Source organism: Ixodes scapularis, unplaced genomic scaffold, assembly GCF_016920785.2.
Source record: "Ixodes scapularis isolate PalLabHiFi unplaced genomic scaffold, ASM1692078v2 PGA_scaffold0__279_contigs__length_252992795, whole genome shotgun sequence".
Taxonomy (NCBI): Eukaryota; Metazoa; Arthropoda; class Arachnida; order Ixodida; family Ixodidae; genus Ixodes; species Ixodes scapularis.
Genome location: NW_024609835.1, coordinates 29,324,889 through 29,342,757, shown reverse-complemented (window position 1 = coordinate 29,342,757; position 17,869 = coordinate 29,324,889). Strand labels below are relative to the sequence as shown.

General features: G+C 43.7%; 1 protein-coding gene across 1 annotated transcript in view; it reads right to left on the bottom strand.

Moving 5' to 3' along the window:
• LOC8035409 (arylsulfatase B) overlaps window positions 1-17,869 on the bottom strand; it is a 50,890-nt gene that overhangs the window by 11,196 nt on the left and 21,825 nt on the right. The window contains exons 7-8 of the mRNA XM_042291614.1: window positions 17,669-17,795; window positions 8,579-8,872 (exon numbers count right to left, since the gene is read on the bottom strand). Of these exons, the coding sequence (XP_042147548.1) occupies window positions 8,579-8,872; window positions 17,669-17,795 (421 nt within the window). The remainder of the gene's footprint in view (window positions 1-8,578; window positions 8,873-17,668; window positions 17,796-17,869) is intronic.

The following is a 17,869-nucleotide window of genomic DNA, read 5'->3' as shown; positions in this document are numbered from 1 at the left end:
TAAAGAAGTCTTGCGAACACCAGATCCAGAAGAGTTTTGAGATATCCAGGCTACTTGATGCTGGGTATCCGGGAACGCTAGTGGTATCAATAGGTGAAAAGATCTCCCAGAAGTTGAAGCGCGGACAGGAAGGCATCGAGCGAACAACAAAGAAGAAGAATGCAAGTCCCATAGTGGTAGCACCATATCTCCATGGCATCACTCACCAGCTAAAAAAGATTGCAGGCCGGCAAGGGGTCCAAATGATAAGCTCCGCGCCCAACAAAGGGTATTCAATGTGCGTCAGGGTAAACGAAAAGCAACGTAGGCACCAAGAGGCATGCAACATCGCACACAAAACAAGGTTTGCCCAATGTCAAAAAGAGGTCATTTATAATATTCCCTTAACATGTGGAAGGTGTTATATTGCGCAGACAGGGCGTTGTATCAATGATAGAACCAGAGAACATGCCACATCTCTACGAGACGTGACAGCAGCAGGACACCTTGCAGCCCATTGTCGCGCATGCCAATGCGGGGCAACCTTGTGCAACGTAAGCATCGTGGGGCGACATAAAAATCAACTCGCCCGTGAACTACTGGAAGCCCTAGCCATCGAAGAAAAAGGCGAGGACTGTGTTAGTGCCCCTTCCGTCGCACTACACAACTCCGAGAAGATTTTCCTGCGGAGTGACATGAGGTCCAGGCAAAGGTAGAAGAAGAGGAAGACCGTTTAAGGGAGACAGAAGAAAAGGGATGATAACATTCCGAAGGCAGAAAGGACAATGCGTTTAAGGAAGAGAAATTCCGAATTAAGTGTAAAGAAAAAGAAAACGTAAATCAAGTGTAAAGAATTAAAAAATCTAAGTGTAAAGAAAAAGGAAACTGGAATCAAGGATTAGCAGAAAAGGAAAAAGAGGCATCATTAAATGTTGCTAGTTCGGCGGTGCGAATGTTATATTTTTTTCTCTGTGTGTTTTTCATGTTCAGCTGGCCCCATTCACTACCAGTCTTAAGTTGGTGATGCGCGCAAGTAGGGGTGTGCAAAATGGAAAAAAAAAAGATGCAAACGGGTAGAGTTTGACGTTGTATAAAATATAGTGACGCACATGGTACGGCAATTAAGACTGAAACCGCGCTACATTTTACACTAGCGTTGAGCGTATCAAAAGTTAACGGTGCATCGAAAGCTAAAGCTTCTAGACATATACTGCTCAGGCCGTTAAGTCTGAATGTTCGTAGTAGTTTCTCATCCTCAGATTTGGTGTAAGTTGTCTCCGGATTGCTTACAATAGAAAGACGGTAACATTCCAACTCTGGGTTGATAGAAAATCTCCCCCTGTTGACAGCTACCAATCATCTTGGCGCCGGTTATGAGTATTCACTGCATGCCAATGGTCGCGTGCTTAGAACGAGTTTTTCCCACGTGATTTCATACAATCACAATTGTTCTTGACAATCAACATTGTTTACTCACGTAAGTGGCCACATCATGTGAAGGTTAGAATATATTGTATTGATTGTGGCACACATGGCAAGTAGCATAGTTTCTTTTTTATTACAACCCGCGAAAATGAATGGTCCGGGTTACCTTGGTCTCTAATGCATGTATCACACAAAAGAGCACGAGCTGAATCGTAGTGGGAAACGAAAAAAATAATGATAAACCATTGCGTAATCACGTAAAAACTGAGGGCTATGCACATATGCAGAAGTTAACCTTTGTTTCACTAAATACATTACCAGTCAAGTATTTGGTTTTATCGTGCGAGCGAAGCGGAACATACAAGCGCGAGCATGCTGCTGAACTACTCTTCCAGTGGACAAGCGCACCGTTCAAAACATGGAGCTCGCTTTTATAGCTTTTGGTGCTTTCAAACCCTTTAAAACACAATTATAATCAATTCTATTATTTAATTTATTTTAATTAGGTGCGTCTATGACTTCTTCTTTTTGTATTTTGCGTTCACGTGCCATTTTCTTAGCTATATAATATCTCCTCAGAAGTTCGACAACTATAGTCTGTTTCATCATTAATAAAAGCCGCATAATCAAATATAAAAAAAGAACGCGACCACGCGAACACACGTCAAAAATGCAATGTGACGGCGCATTCAAAATGAATTGTTAGTTTTTTTAGAGAGCAGGAGTTTCGAAGGGCGACATTGTTACCCGTTGTAAATTATAAAAAGTGCAGTACAACTGTTAGCTCGGGGTCTTTAACGTGCATTACGCAGTATATGTGATACACGATCGCACGACGGTACGATGCAAATAAGCGACTGAACCCTGGGTTCCTGCAAAGGCCCCTTGATGAAAGCGTTTTTTTACAAGCACCGCCAACCATTGTTGTCAAAACGCGCAAGACACGTGCCACGAGCGGGTGCTCCGCTCGTGGCACGAGTGGAGCACCCGCTCGTGCCACTCAAATTGGGAAAAGGTTGAGGTCTAATAACATTCTTAACGTGTAATATATCAATATGGAAGTTCTAGAAAATGTAATATCGAAGAATGGCTTCGTAATTTAATGTCTTAATTTCGATTAGTTGACACGATTCCGTTTTTATAGCACCATAAAATAATACCATTTTAAACTTTATTCTTTATTGTAAAATGCAAATTATTTGTACAATTCATTGCTTACTTTTCTAATTCATTATCTACAACCGAACGCTCACGTAAAATATCGTGCACGATGGGACGTTATGACTCGAGAAATAATTTTTTTTCTATATTAGAGACTGTGGTCTACTAAAAGCTGATTAATTAACTAACCACTAAACATAATTGTAATATCGAGACATTAAAGTATCGTGGAAATACAGCTATTTAATTTGAAATAAACTTTCTAATTGTAGGATACAAAGAAATAAAGTTATAAGCCGTCAACAAATCACCAAAACGTCATTCACGATGGGGTTGCTCCTTAACGGCTAGTTTCCCCAGTATCGTGTCCGCGTGCAAAGAAATGTCGACACAAAACTCCGGAAAGCTACCGCCATCTATGAACGACGCCAGCAAGCCAGACAACCGGCTTGCCGGTTGTCTGGTTGACGCCGTCGCTCATAGATGGCGGCAACCTTTCCAGCCTTTCCACTCTGGTTTTCACCAGAGTGGAAAGGCTGAATTTCTTGAGGCGTCGTTCTAGAAGTCGTCTTCAAGAACGACGCCTAGAGGACGACGTCCTCTCGGCGTTGTCCTCGAGGTCGTCCCAGATGTCGTCCTTAAAGGGTAACTGCAAAAAAAAAAATATTTTTAAACAGTTTAATTGGGACAAGCATGTCACAAAACAAATTTTCCGCCCAAAACAAAATTTTTTACAGCAATATTTATTGCGCGAGACTGATTTTAGTTTGCTGCTATTTCGTCCCTTTTAAATAGCGCGCCATGAAGTTGGTATTATACGTCACGTAGTAACTGTTCTACTTCACGGAGTGACGTATTTCATTTCATTTCAGTTTATTACGTCAAAGGCACTCGACTTGCGAGCGCACTACAAGAGGGTGGAAATTCATAATATACATTTACAACTTCAAAACAGTATTTTCGCGTATATACTGTTTACATCTTGGAATAACATGCACGAAAATGCATTGGGGCAAGCGTGCTCACAAAAGGGCAGGAAAACGAACACATACATGATATAACATTGCAATTTCATATATTGCGACATAATTGAATGGTTGCAAAAAAAAAAATTTCACGCAAAAAAGATCTAGATGAAAATGCACAAATATACAACAGCGTGCAAGGCAAATAAATGTCAAGGTAGAGACTGATTACTGACTGCTCATTCCAAGGTACTGTTCACATTTTAATTTATATGATTGAAATGGTATAAAACAAACATAGTCGTGACAGCTGTCGACGTTTCTCAAGAGAATGCAGACCGAGATTGTTTTTTAGTGACGTGACGCTAGTGAATGGAGAATAGTCAGAGTTAATAAATCGGGCTGCCTTATTCTGGACGGACTCCAGTCTATCTACAAGGTATGCCTGATGAGGACTCCAGACAGCGCTAGCGTATTCTAGTTTTGAAAGCATCAGCGAATTTTAAGCTAGCGATTTAGTGGACGGAGGTGCGAGAGATATATTTATTTTCAAGAAGCCGAGGGTTTTATGAGCACTTGCTACTATGCAATCTACCTGATGAGACCAGTTGAACGTTTCTGAAACGTGGACACCAATGTACTTGTAAACGGACACCCTGTCAATGTTGCGCCCTTGGAGGGAACACTGGGTAGACGATCTATTTGGCGATGTGGAAATGTTCATGTGTTTACTTTTTGAAACATCAATATTCATGAGCCAGTCGGTGCACCAAGTTCCAATCCTGTCAAGGTCATTTTGCAATATTAAATGATCGGATGTATCGGATATCTTTCTGTATATGACACAATCATCAGCGAAAAGCTTAATGATGGACGTTAATGAAGAAGGAAGGTCATTTACACATATTAAAAACAAAAGAGGCCCGAGGACGCTTCCCTGCGGTAAACGAGACGATACTAAACATTGATAAGAAACAGAAGCATTTATTTTTACGGACTGAGTTCTATTAGAAAGGAAGGAAGCGATCCAGTTAAGAATGCACGGTTCGATGCTGAGTCGTGATAGCTTTAGAAGGAGGCGACTATGTGGGACAGTATCAAAAGCTTTGGCAAAGTAGATGAAGATGATATCGATCTAGTGATTGTCATGAGTGTTGACATGAAGGTCAGGAATGAACTCGAATAGCTGGGTGACACATGAGTGTATATAACCTCTTTATCTTCCAGAGCCACTAGGAACCACCATCAGTTTTCTCTTCAACCAATATTTGCTCGAACCAACATTTTTAAGTTTTCATATTTTCCACGCACCATATCAGATTGGAACGCCCTCCCTTACAATATATTCATAGCCCCTAGTTTTAATAAAGCACTTGATGATCATCCTTTTTAGGTATTGCCATTGTGCTCTTGTGTCGTGAGCCTTTTTTAATCATATGTTGTACAAACTTTTTTCCCCGTTGATTGTTAGTTATGAGAGTGTTAATTACTAAACATTATGAAAGCCATGTGTAATGATGCTTTACAAGTCCTTTGTACTCCACACCTGCAAGGGCCTATCAAAAGGCCTGCAGTATGTAATAAATAAATAAATAAATAATGATCTTTCCTAAAGCCATGTTGGTTTGGAAACAAAAAGTTGAATCGATTGAGGTGAGCGAGAAGGTGCGTTGATATGACGTGTTCCATGAGTTTACAAAGCGCACTAGTGAGGGATATTGGTCTATAGTTGGTAGGATTTGATGATGGACCAGCTTTAAGGATAGGTGTTATTTGAGCATGACTCCAATCGGCAGGAACGATGATAGACTCGAGGCTTTGCTGAAAAAATAGTGAAAGAGCGGAAGATATCAAGTCCCTTGTTACTTTTAAGAGTTTTGAGGAAATTTGATTTTCACCGGGAGAGATACTGATTCGAAGGTTTTCAATGAGCTGGGAAATACCTTGAGGTGTAAACATTATAGGAAGCATAGGCTCAATGCTGTCTGAAAGCAAGACGAAAGAAGGCAACGGAAAGCGTTCATCTGTAAAAACGCTGAAAAAAAGTTATTGAACGCGTTGGCTGCGTGGCCGTCCGATAGTGGTACACCATGCTCTTCGGTTAGATCTGGGTGGGCGTCCCTTTCCTTCGGATTAACGACACGCCAAAACTTTTTGGGGTCGGATCGCAAAGTATATGGTAGTGTCTGGCCATAAAATTTCCTCTTGGCGTCTTTCACTTCATTCTTGCACGTATTTGAAACAGTGTGGTAATTTGTCCAATGTAGGGATGTATTAAACCCCGTAGCATTCTGAAAGAGCCGTTTCTTTTTATTCAGGAATGTCTTTATAGATCGGGTAAATCATGGAGAGGCCGGATTTGATGCTATTGAAAAAGTAGGAATGTGATGTGACAACACTTCTTGAAGTTTGCTTCTGATCAAGTTCCAGTTTTCATCGACAGAGCGTGATGCGTGGTTGCGCGTGTAGTCTATAAGGAATTGAGCCATAGTTGTATTTATTTCTACAGTGTTTGCACGTGAATAGTCGTGAATTTTTTTCCGAGCCTTGGTGGAGCGTTGAACAGGGAAGGCTGCATTGACAGAAATAATCTTGTGGTCACTAATCTGGTCAATAATATTGACGCCCAGCACGCACTGCGGATGTGTAGTTAGAAATGGGTCTAAGATGGCGTTATTTCTTGTGGGTTCAGAAATCATATGGTGAAGACCGTTGATACGTAGAGTTTGAAGAAAAGCACTGGACTGAAGTGGGTTAAGACAGTTGTCATGGAGTTGAAGACTCGACCAGTTGATACCGGGAAAATTAAAATCCCCAGCGGCGACAAGTGGGTGATTAGGAAATGATTTAGTTATGGTGCCTACGGAATTATAGAAACATTCATTGAAGTCATCATTCTGCGAATTCGGAGGACGATAACAAACACCGAGGAGCAGAATTCGGAAGTCCAGTTGCAAGCGTACCCACAACATTTCTAAAGGCGAAATATTTTCAATGACCGAGGAAGTAATATCCTTTCTAACAGCGATAAGAACGCCGCCTCCTCTTTGTGTCGTTCGGTCTTTTCTATAAATATTATAAGTATTAGATAAGTTCGGCACTGTTGATATCGGGGCATAACCAAGTCTCCGTTCCAAATATGATATCTGGTTGACTGCTTACGGTGATGTTTTCAAATTCTACTTGTTTTGAAATGATGCTTCGAAAGTTGGCTACTAAAAATGATAATCGGGGTAAGTGTGCAATGTCAGTACTAGAACTTTGGGCAAGTCATTCGTTGGAAACGCTAACTGGAGAACGCCCTCCGAGCTGAAAGACGGTTTGGCTGGCATGGGAGTACACATAGATCTGGTTGTTTATGTATAGCTTATCAAACTTAATTTTCTAACTTGTTCCTTCGTCTCTGTACACAGAAGCGTACTACCACAGTTTTTGTCGCGCCAGCCTGGTTTTATCGGAATAATCTTCCGAGCCACTCCGCGCGCGTCGAAAGAGCGGAAGTTTTAAATGTGGAGAAGTTCTGTCCCCAACTAAATTAGGTCCTGTGGCGTAAATATTGCTAGAAAAAAAAAATTGTTTTTTCGCGGAAGATTTGTGACATGCTTGTCCCCATTAGGCTGTTTAAGAAACAACAATTTTTTCTTTGCAGTTACCCTTTAAGGTCGTCGTAGACGTCGTCCTTAAGGTCGTCCTAGACGTCGTTCTTGAGGTCGTCCTAGACGTAGTCCTTGAGGTTGTCCTAGACGTCTTCCTTGAGGTCGTTCGATAGGTTCTCTTCGAGTTCGTCCGAAAAGTAATCCTTGAGGTCGTCCTAGACGTCGTTCTCTGGGGCATCTTAGAAGTCGTCCTTGATGTTGTCCCACACGTTTTTCTCGAGGCCGTTGTAGAAGTTATTTTAGAGGTCGTCCAAGACGTTGTCCTTAAGGTCGTCCTAGACGTCCCTGAGGTCGTCTTAGGCGTCATCCGCTAGTCGTCGTCCTCGAGGTAGTACTAGAAGTCGTCCTTGAGATTGTCCTAGACGTAGTCCTGGAGGACGTTCTAGACATCGTTTTCTAGGCGTCGTCCTTGAGGTCGTCCAAGAAGTTGTTCTTGAGGTCGTCCTAGACGTAGTCTTTGAGATTGTTCTAGACGTCTTCCTTGAGGTCGCCCAGAAGTCGTCCTTGAGGTCGTGCTAGACGTCGTCCTCTAGGCATCGTCCTAGACATCGTAACGATAACAGCTTCGCTGGTCTTCCTTCTCCACCAGAGTGGAAAGGCTGAAAGTTTTTTTTTGTTCCAGGAGTTTGTTTTGGTGACATTTTTGAGCTAGATGCTTTCCTCCTTTAGCTTCTACTTTTCAAAAGACACCATCAAGTCCATGTGCACTCGGAATGCTATTCTTAACGTCAAAGAATGTTCCCGAGTTCATCCCTGCTTTGGCAAGCCTTTCTAGCTTCTAACCTACGACTTTAAATTTCACTTTCAGTAAACTGCAAAGTCTAGATTTTGAGACTTACGTTTTAGATGAAGGCATACTTATAATATTTTGTACCATGAACGATCGAGAAATCTACAATATTCTGAACATCTAGCTTACTTTAGCTCTCAAGGAAGGCATTCATTTTTTTTTTCAAACAGCTATTCAACTTGTTGTACGCCAAATGTATTAGCCTCGGCTTCTCCTTTTAAAGATGCCTAGTTTCGAAATAGTTTCGGACCGTCGGTGGAAAATTCGTTTTTCGGCACTCATCCTGTGTCCCACATTGACAACGTCAACTGAAGTCTGAATCTGTTTACATTATAAGAGTTAAAGTTTCTTTCTTTTATTTCTTAATTATTTGTAAGCAAAGTGAATTGTTAGTGTATAATAAAAAAAATAGAAAGTCGAGTACACTCCAGTCGCGACTTATTTTTCTTTGCAAAATATCCCGTTAGACCTCTGTTTCTTCGCTTGATTGAGAAATACCTTGAGTGTTGATGAAAATGACGACGTACACAATCTTGCGAACAAAAAAAGGCTATGGCGGTGCTGAAAATAATTTTTCTACCGAATATCTCCAACTTCCTTACCTGCTGCCGTGTACAGCGTCGGAAGCCAGTCGCTGATGTGCATGAGCTGGTTGGAGACACGGGACTGCTTCAGGAACTTTGGACTCCAAACGAAGGCCGGAACTCGGACACTGCCTTCCCAAAGAGTGAACTTAGCTCCCCGCAGCGGCCAGTTGAAGCCCCGATTGGATGCTTCTCCGCATGGAGCTCCGCCGTTGTCAGAACTGAAGACAATGATGGTGTCCTCAAGCATGCCGGCGTTGTCTAGGGCCTCCACAACCCTCCCGACGGACTCGTCGAGGGCGTCTAGCATACCTGTACAAAGGCGTGTGTCTGGCTGTTCATTTGATTGATATTTTTTCTTTGAATCACAAAGGCGTTGTGGCAAAGCAGCGTTGGGAACCACATTTTCAGAGGTAAATGGGTGCACGAAAGGGGCCGTAAACTATATTGTCAGGATTGACAAATGATGAGGCGGCGAATATCTGAAGAAACTAAACGTTTAATGGTGCGAACTTGTGTCCGAAACTAAATAGAGAAAGGGTGGCGTTGCAGGAGTCGAAACAGTCAAGCGTTGGGGCGAGACAGCTTGCGGCTCGGCACGCGGAGCCCCATGTACACGCGTGGGCACCTAGAACAATCTGCGTAGAAGGTTCGGCGCGTACAACATTCGGACCTCGAACAAGCAACCGGATTCTCGAACTCACCAGAACACTAAATTGCAAAGATAAACAAAAGACGCGTCGCTCTCAGGAATTGAACCCTGGTCCTTCGCGTGGGAGGTAAGCGCGATAACCGTCAGGCCACGCCGCGCTGCCTCTTTGGCCAGCTGCGCGCTTGGCAATATATGGTGTAGGAATGTTTCTCACTTTACACACGCTTACTAGCACTAGTAGGACCCCAGAAAACTGGTACACAGGCCACTGGTCAGGAAGCTTCATGGTGAACCGTACTTTTTAACATGAAAAGAATGTAAGTTTGAAAACCGTAATTTTGAAAATCAAAGGGAAGGTTTTTTCAGTCTCTCAATATCAAAGTTACATGAAGTTGTGAGGATTGCCTTACTGGCATTGTCAACAACGCGATCCCCAGGATTTTTCTCATCAAGCTTTGGGATCCCCGTGTCCATTGCATGAGCGCATATTTAAATGCAGTAAACACGTGCACTGTGGGAGCATTATATTTGGGCTCGGGATGATCAATGCCTCGAAATGCATTCCGATAGTGGCTCGTGTCCAACCGCTGGGATGCCGGGAATAGTCAAACATTAACTATTTGAGGAACGGAGTGCGTGTCCTGTGCTTTGCAAACGCCAGCCTTTGTTATTATGAACATTAGATAAACGGTTCTAAATCACGTGGCCGCTTGTTCTACCTGCGAGTTGATGGGGTGAACGCCGCTCGTTTTTCTCAACATGTTTCTGCGACTTTCAACGCATGCCAACAAAGCTAATGACGCTTGCTTGAGAGGTTATGAGTCGCAGCCTTGGAATAATTTTACGCGGTTTTTAGTGCAGGTACAAAAGGTATTGCAACGTTACTTTAAAAATCCAGTGGCAGTCCAAAAATACATTTTACGCCATGTTAAACAATTAATCTTCTAGATATTCAATAACCCATTAAAACGCCCGGAGTTTGTTATTTCAGATGTCAACTATCTCTGCGAGGAAAGGCATCGAAAACTCACAAATATCAACGCTGATTTTTTTTTTTCTAAAAAAAAACAACAATATTTTATTACTTCTAAGGTGTATGAAAGACCCTGTCTTTAAAGGGACACTGAAATCTCTAAAAGATTTTAAAGTGCCTGGACCGAACACGTATGTCACAAAAGAACGTTTCCGTGAACAACTTCTTTTACTAAATAATTATGATGTGAGACACATCTTGAGTTATGAAAGAATCCGAAATTAAGACTTATACAAACAAATCAAATCGAAAATAGAGGTTAGTTTCGATTTGGCTCCAGAATTAAAAAGTGCCTATTGGCGCTAATATTAAGCTAAACATCGCTTGTCAGCATTGAGAGGTGACCTGCGCTCAGAACATCCTAGCTTCCTCGTATTAACTGACATAACTTTCGTCGCTCAGTGAGGCCAGCACACTAAACAGGCTCAGCGGGGGCAAGCATCTCCGACCCTCACTATATACCCGCCATTTTGGAAAACGAGTGGCGCCACCTATAGTGAAATGGAGTAGCCAATAGGTCGATCTCTTTGGCTGCGGAAATATAACAAGACGCCCGAGAAGCATTGCGTTTCTCAAATTTTCGGGTACTATGATTGCTCCGACTTCATCGTATAACCACAAATATTATATTTCAGCCCTCAATTCAAACACGCAAATCGCAAAACTAATTTACAATTAAAATGTCCGAGGATCACCTAAACACTTCTGATGAGTTGTGAATCTGAAAGCATGAATGTCGTTCTTCCGCTTCCTTAGTTCGTCTGCGGCGTAGTGGCGTGGACAGCCACGTTTCGCCGGCGGACGGCCGAGCGCGCGCTTTCGTGAAGGGGCCCCGCCGAGCTCGGCCGTGCTACCGCTCCGAAGTCTGCCCGGACTGGCTCTGGCTCTGCCGCCACCGCTTGCGCTACGCCGCCAAGTAAAAGACTTCTCTGTTGTTTTTTTTTTTGTTTTTTTTGTGTTGTTTTTTTAATCACGCCGCATGAGAGCTAGTGGGAGCCTCTTTCCTTGATGTCGCGGGCCAGCCAATGAAAGCATACTCCATCAGAAATCGTCTTCACTTGGAAAAGGGGGTTTTAGGTGCCGTTTAGCCAACGTTTGGCGTGGTTTCAAAGCTGATAACGTCAGTTCGCTCCATGGGACAGTTAATAATTTCGCGTTCATAAAACTAAGCATAGTGGTTCCAAATAATACAGTGAACCTTTCTGGAAACACCAGTGCCACTGGTGAGCGCTCCGGCGCATTATGGGAACTGTGAGGGTGTCGCACCCTTTAGCCAAGCTACGTCGAGCACACTCGAGGTTTTGCACGCTGAGTAGCGCACGTTACCGCCCAAACTGCCGCTTCATTTCAATACATTCATACATCCAGGCGAGCTAACAGACGTGAGCGCGCTACTTTCCACTTGAGGCGCGCGCTACTTTCCTGACAGGTCCATTAGGAGACCCCAGGACGGCACCTACACGCTAAACCAAACTAGAAGAGACGGCAGTTAAATAATCGTTAAAATTCATACAAATGTGAGTTAGAAAAGTGGGTAAATGACTGTATGCATGCATAGACCAGCGAATCTAGAGGCAAAGAAAGTATTTCATATTTCACCTGCGTAAATGGTCCTGTTTGACTCTCCAATGTAGGGAAACTTCAGAACGTTGCGTGCGGGAGCTTGGAACGGCTCTGCCATCAACGCACTGTGCACTGCATGATGACTGAAGTAGCAAAAAAAGGGCTGTGGATAAACGTTGAGAGGGGAATCTGTCAGCAACGGTTCCACACCTTGAGCAATTCCTCCTGCAGTCAACCACAAGGTAAAAATTCACGAGAATCTCCTCCCACATATTTTTTCTAATGCTATTCGGTGTTCATCTTCAATCCGTAAAGAGTTATCTACCAAACTGCACGCCGCACGGACGTCCGTGGGGTCGGTTAATTTACTATACTCTTTAGAAGGGCAAGGCGGGCTGGACAGAGAAAAACCCTCTTTTATACGAACAGGCCCAGCAATTAAGTTCCCCCCCTCCCCGCCCCTATAAGCACAGCAATAGGGCTCGCCCCCCCCCCCCCCCCCCCCCCCCACCGGCCCAGCAATTGAGTGCCCCCCCCCCCCCCCCCCCCCAGTTATTTTAAACTACGCTAGAGGTATAACTGGCGCTAGTCTGCTGTTTCAAATTGAGGAAGACAGAACCCAGTCAAAAATTGACTTCGAATGCATTTCTATGGGTAAAAGCGAGTGCAATTTCTTCCTGCGCTTGGTTATAAGAACAAATGTCACAAATAATTCGTACGTACTAGATAGCTTGTGACGTTTCAGTCGCGCAGACGAAAATATTGGTCGGTTATGGCGTTTTTCCTTTAAATTCATGGCATTAAAACGGTGCTAAAATGGCTTCGTTCACGTATTTATGTATATACTGTCCGACACTGTTCGCGCGAACAAGGCTTCGGCGCTTTTCTACAAGGATGTTTACGTGTAAAGCAATGAAGAGAATAGCGAAAATAAACAGAAACGTCTAGAATTACGCACAAATACTGGGTCAGTACTTACCTGCGCATGTAAACGATCAATATGAAGTAAAGCCAAGTAATGAGTGCGTTTTTCAATAAATATACCATTTGCTTTATTCCTGCTGCTGCTCATGTATGATTACAAAGGTAAGTTTGTTCTAGCGTTCTAAACTCATCTATGCATGCCCGGAAACTTTTAAAATGAAGAAAAGTCGGAAAACCCCTACCGCCCGTGAAGTTCGGCAGAATAATAAAAAAATGCATTTTATAGTGCGCGTAATCATACTGTTTCAGTATGATTACACTTACAATTACACTAGACGTGGTCCTTGAGGTTGTCCTAGACGTCTTCCTTGAGGTCGTTCGATAGGTTGTCTTCGACTTCGTCCGAAAAGTAATCCTTGAGGTCGTCCCAGACGTCGTTCTCTGGGGCATCCTAGAAGTCGTCCTTGATGTCGTCCCACACGTTTTTCTCGAGGCCGTTGTAGAAGTTATTTTAGAGGTCGTCCAAGACGTTGTCCTTAAGGTCGTCCTAGACGTCCCTGAGGTCGTCTTAGGCGTCATCCGCTAGTCGTCGTCCTCGAGGTAGTACTAGAAGTTGTCCTTGAGGTTGTCCTAGACGTAGTCCTGGAGGACGTTCTAGACATCGTCCTCTAGGCGTCGTCCTTGAGGTCGTCCAAGAAGTTGTTCTTGAGGTCGTCCTAGACGTAGTCTTTGAGATTATTCTAGACGTCGTCCTTGAGGACGCCCAGAAGTCATCCTTGAGGTCGTGCTAGACGTCGTCCTCTAGGCATCGTCCTAGACATCGTAACGATAACAGCTTCGCTGGTCTTCCTTCTCCACCAGAGTGGAAAGGCTGAAAGTTTTTTTTTTTGTTCCAGGAGTTTGTTTTGGTGACATTTTTGAGCTAGATGCTTTCCTCCTTTAGCTTCTACTTTTCAAAAGACACCATCAAGTTCATGTGCACTCGGAATGCTATTCATAACGTCAAAGAATGTTCCCGAGTTCATCCCTGCTTTGGCAAGCCTTTCTTGCTTCTAACCTACGACTTTAAATTTCACTTTCAGTAAACTGCAAAGTCTAGATTTTGAGACTTATGTTTTAGATGAAGGCATACTTATAATACTTTGTACCATGAACGATCGAGAAATCTACAATATTCTTAACACCTAGCTTACTTTAGCTCTCAAGGAAGGCATTCATTTTTTTTTTCAAACAGCTATTCAACTTGTTGTTCGCCAAATGTATTAGCCTCAGCTTCTCCTTTTAAAGATGCCTAGTTTCGAAATAGTTTCGGACCGTCGGTGGAAAATTCGTTTTTCGGCACTCATCCTGTGTCCCACATTGACAACGTCAACTGAAGTCTGAATCTGTTTACATTATAAGAGTTAAAGTTTCTTTCTTTTATTTCTTAATTATTTGTAAGCAAAGTGAATTGTTAGTGTACAATAAAAAAATAGAAAGTCAAGTACACTCAAGTCGCGATTTTTTTTTTTTTTTTGCAAAATATCCCGTTAGACCTCTGTTTCTTTGCTTGATTGAGAAATACCTTGAGTGTTGATGAAAATGACGACGTACACAATCTTGCAAACAAAAAAAAGGCTATGGCGGTGCTGAAAATAATTTTTCTACCGAATATCTCCAACTTCCTTACCTGCTGCCGTGTACAGCGTCGGAAGCCAGTCGCTGATGTGCATGAGCTGGTTGGAGACACGGGACTGCTTCAGGAACTTTGGACTCCAAACGAAGGCCGGAACTCGGACACTGCCTTCCCGAAGAGTGAACTTAGCTCCCCACAGCGGCCAGTTGTAGCCCTTATTGGATGCTTCTCCGCATGGAGCTCCGCCGTTGTCAGAACTGAAGACAATGATGGTGTCCTCAAGCATGCCGGCGTTGTCTAGGGCCTCCACAACCCTCCCGACGGACTCGTCGAGGGCGTCTAGCATACCTGTACAAAGGCGTGTGTCTGGCTGTTCATTTGATTTATATTTTTTCTTTGAATCACAAACGCGTTGTGGCAAAGCAGCGTTGGGAACCACATTTTCAGAGGTAAATGGGTGCACTAAAGGGGCTGTAAACTATATTGTCACGATTGACAAATGATGAGGCGGCGAATATCTGAAGGAACTAAACGTTTAATGGTGCGAACTTGTGCCCGAAACTAAATAGAGAAAGGGTAGCGTTGTAGGCGTCGAAACAGTCAAGCGTTGGGGCGAGGCAGCTTGCGGCTCGGCACGCGGAGCCCCATGTACACGCGTGGGCACCTAGAACAATCTGCGTAGAAGGTTCGGCGCGTACAACATTCGGACCTCGAACAAGCAACCGGATTCTCGAACTCACCAGAACACTAAATTGCAAAGATAAACAAAAGACGCGTCGCTCTCAGGAATTGAACCCTGGTCCTTCGCGTGGGAGGTAAGCGCGATAACCGTCAGGCCACGCCGCGCTGCCTCTTTGGCCAGCTGCGCGCTTGGCAATATATGGTGTAGGAATGTTTCTCACTTTACACACGCTTACTAGCACTAGTAGGACCCCAGAAAACTGGTACACAGGCCACTGGTCAGGAAGCTTCATGGTGAACCGTACTTTTTAACATGAAAAGAATGTAAGTTTGAAAACCGTAATTTTGAAAATCAAAGGGAAGGTTTTTTCAGTCTCTCAATATCAAAGTTACATGAAGTTGTGAGGATTGCCTTACTGGCATTGTCAACAACGCGATCCCCAGGATTTTTCTCATCAAGCTTTGGGATCCCCGTGTCCATTGCATGAGCGCATATTTAAATGCAGTAAACACGTGCACTGTGGGAGCATTATATTTGGGCTCGGGATGATCAATGCCTCGAAATGCATTCCGATAGTGGCTCGTGTCCAACCGCTGGGATGCCGGGAATAGTCAAACATTAACTATTTGAGGAACGGAGTGCGTGTCCTGTGCTTTGCAAACGCCAGCCTTTGTTATTATGAACATTAGATAAACGGTTCTAAATCACGTGGCCGCTTGTTCTACCTGCGAGTTGATGGGGTGAACGCCGCTCGTTTTTCTCAACATGTTTCTGCGACTTTCAACGCATGCCAACAAAGCTAATGACGCTTGCTTGAGAGGTTATGAGTCGCAGCCTTGGAATAATTTTACGCGGTTTTTAGTGCAGGTACAAAAGGTATTGCAACGTTACTTTAAAAATCCAGTGGCAGTCCAAAAATACATTTTACGCCATGTTAAACAATTAATCTTCTAGATATTCAATAACCCATTAAAACGCCCGGAGTTTGTTATTTCAGATGTCAACTATCTCTGCGAGGAAAGGCATCGAAAACTCACAAATATCAACGCTGATTTTTTTTTTTTCTAAAAAAAAACAACAATATTTTATTACTTCTAAGGTGTATGAAAGACCCTGTCTTTAAAGGGACACTGAAATCTCTAAAAGATTTTAAAGTGCCTGGACCGAACACGTATGTCACAAAAGAACGTTTCCGTGAACAACTTCTTTTACTAAATAATTATGATGTGAGACACATCTTGAGTTATGAAAGAATCCGAAATTAAGACTTATACAAACAAATCAAATCGAAAATAGAGGTTAGTTTCGATTTGGCTCCAGAATTAAAAAGTGCCTATTGGCGCTAATATTAAGCTAAACATCGCTTGTCAGCATTGAGAGGTGACCTGCGCTCAGAACATCCTAGCTTCCTCGTATTAACTGACATAACTTTCGTCGCTCAGTGAGGCCAGCACACTAAACAGGCTCAGCGGGGGCAAGCATCTCCGACCCTCACTATATACCCGCCATTTTGGAAAACGAGTGGCGCCACCTATAGTGAAATGGAGTAGCCAATAGGTCGATCTCTTTGGCTGCGGAAATATAACAAGACGCCCGAGAAGCATTGCGTTTCTCAAATTTTCGGGTACTATGATTGCTCCGACTTCATCGTATAACCACAAATATTATATTTCAGCCCTCAATTCAAACACGCAAATCGCAAAACTAATTTACAATTAAAATGTCCGAGGATCACCTAAACACTTCTGATGAGTTGTGAATCTGAAAGCATGAATGTCGTTCTTCCGCTTCCTTAGTTCGTCTGCGGCGTAGTGGCGTGGACAGCCACGTTTCGCCGGCGGACGGCCGAGCGCGCGCTTTCGTGAAGGGGCCCCGCCGAGCTCGGCCGTGCTACCGCTCCGAAGTCTGCCCGGACTGGCTCTGGCTCTGCCGCCACCGCTTGCGCTACGCCGCCAAGTAAAAGACTTCTCTGTTGTTTTTTTTTTTGTTTTTTTTGTGTTGTTTTTTTAATCACGCCGCATGAGAGCTAGTGGGAGCCTCTTTCCTTGATGTCGCGGGCCAGCCAATGAAAGCATACTCCATCAGAAATCGTCTTCACTTGGAAAAGGGGGTTTTAGGTGCCGTTTAGCCAACGTTTGGCGTGGTTTCAAAGCTGATAACGTCAGTTCGCTCCATGGGACAGTTAATAATTTCGCGTTCATAAAACTAAGCATAGTGGTTCCAAATAATACAGTGAACCTTTCTGGAAACACCAGTGCCACTGGTGAGCGCTCCGGCGCATTATGGGAACTGTGAGGGTGTCGCACCCTTTAGCCAAGCTACGTCGAGCACACTCGAGGTTTTGCACGCTGAGTAGCGCACGTTACCGCCCAAACTGCCGCTTCATTTCAATACATTCATACATCCAGGCGAGCTAACAGACGTGAGCGCGCTACTTTCCACTTGAGGCGCGCGCTACTTTCCTGACAGGTCCATTAGGAGACCCCAGGACGGCACCTACACGCTAAACCAAACTAGAAGAGACGGCAGTTAAATAATCGTTAAAATTCATACAAATGTGAGTTAGAAAAGTGGGTAAATGACTGTATGCATGCATAGACCAGCGAATCTAGAGGCAAAGAAAGTATTTCATATTTCACCTGCGTAAATGGTCCTGTTTGACTCTCCAATGTAGGGAAACTTCAGAACGTTGCGTGCGGGAGCTTGGAACGGCTCTGCCATCAACGCACTGTGCACTGCATGATGACTGAAGTAGCAAAAAAAGGGCTGTGGATAAACGTTGAGAGGGGAATCTGTCAGCAACGGTTCCACACCTTGAGCAATTCCTCCTGCAGTCAACC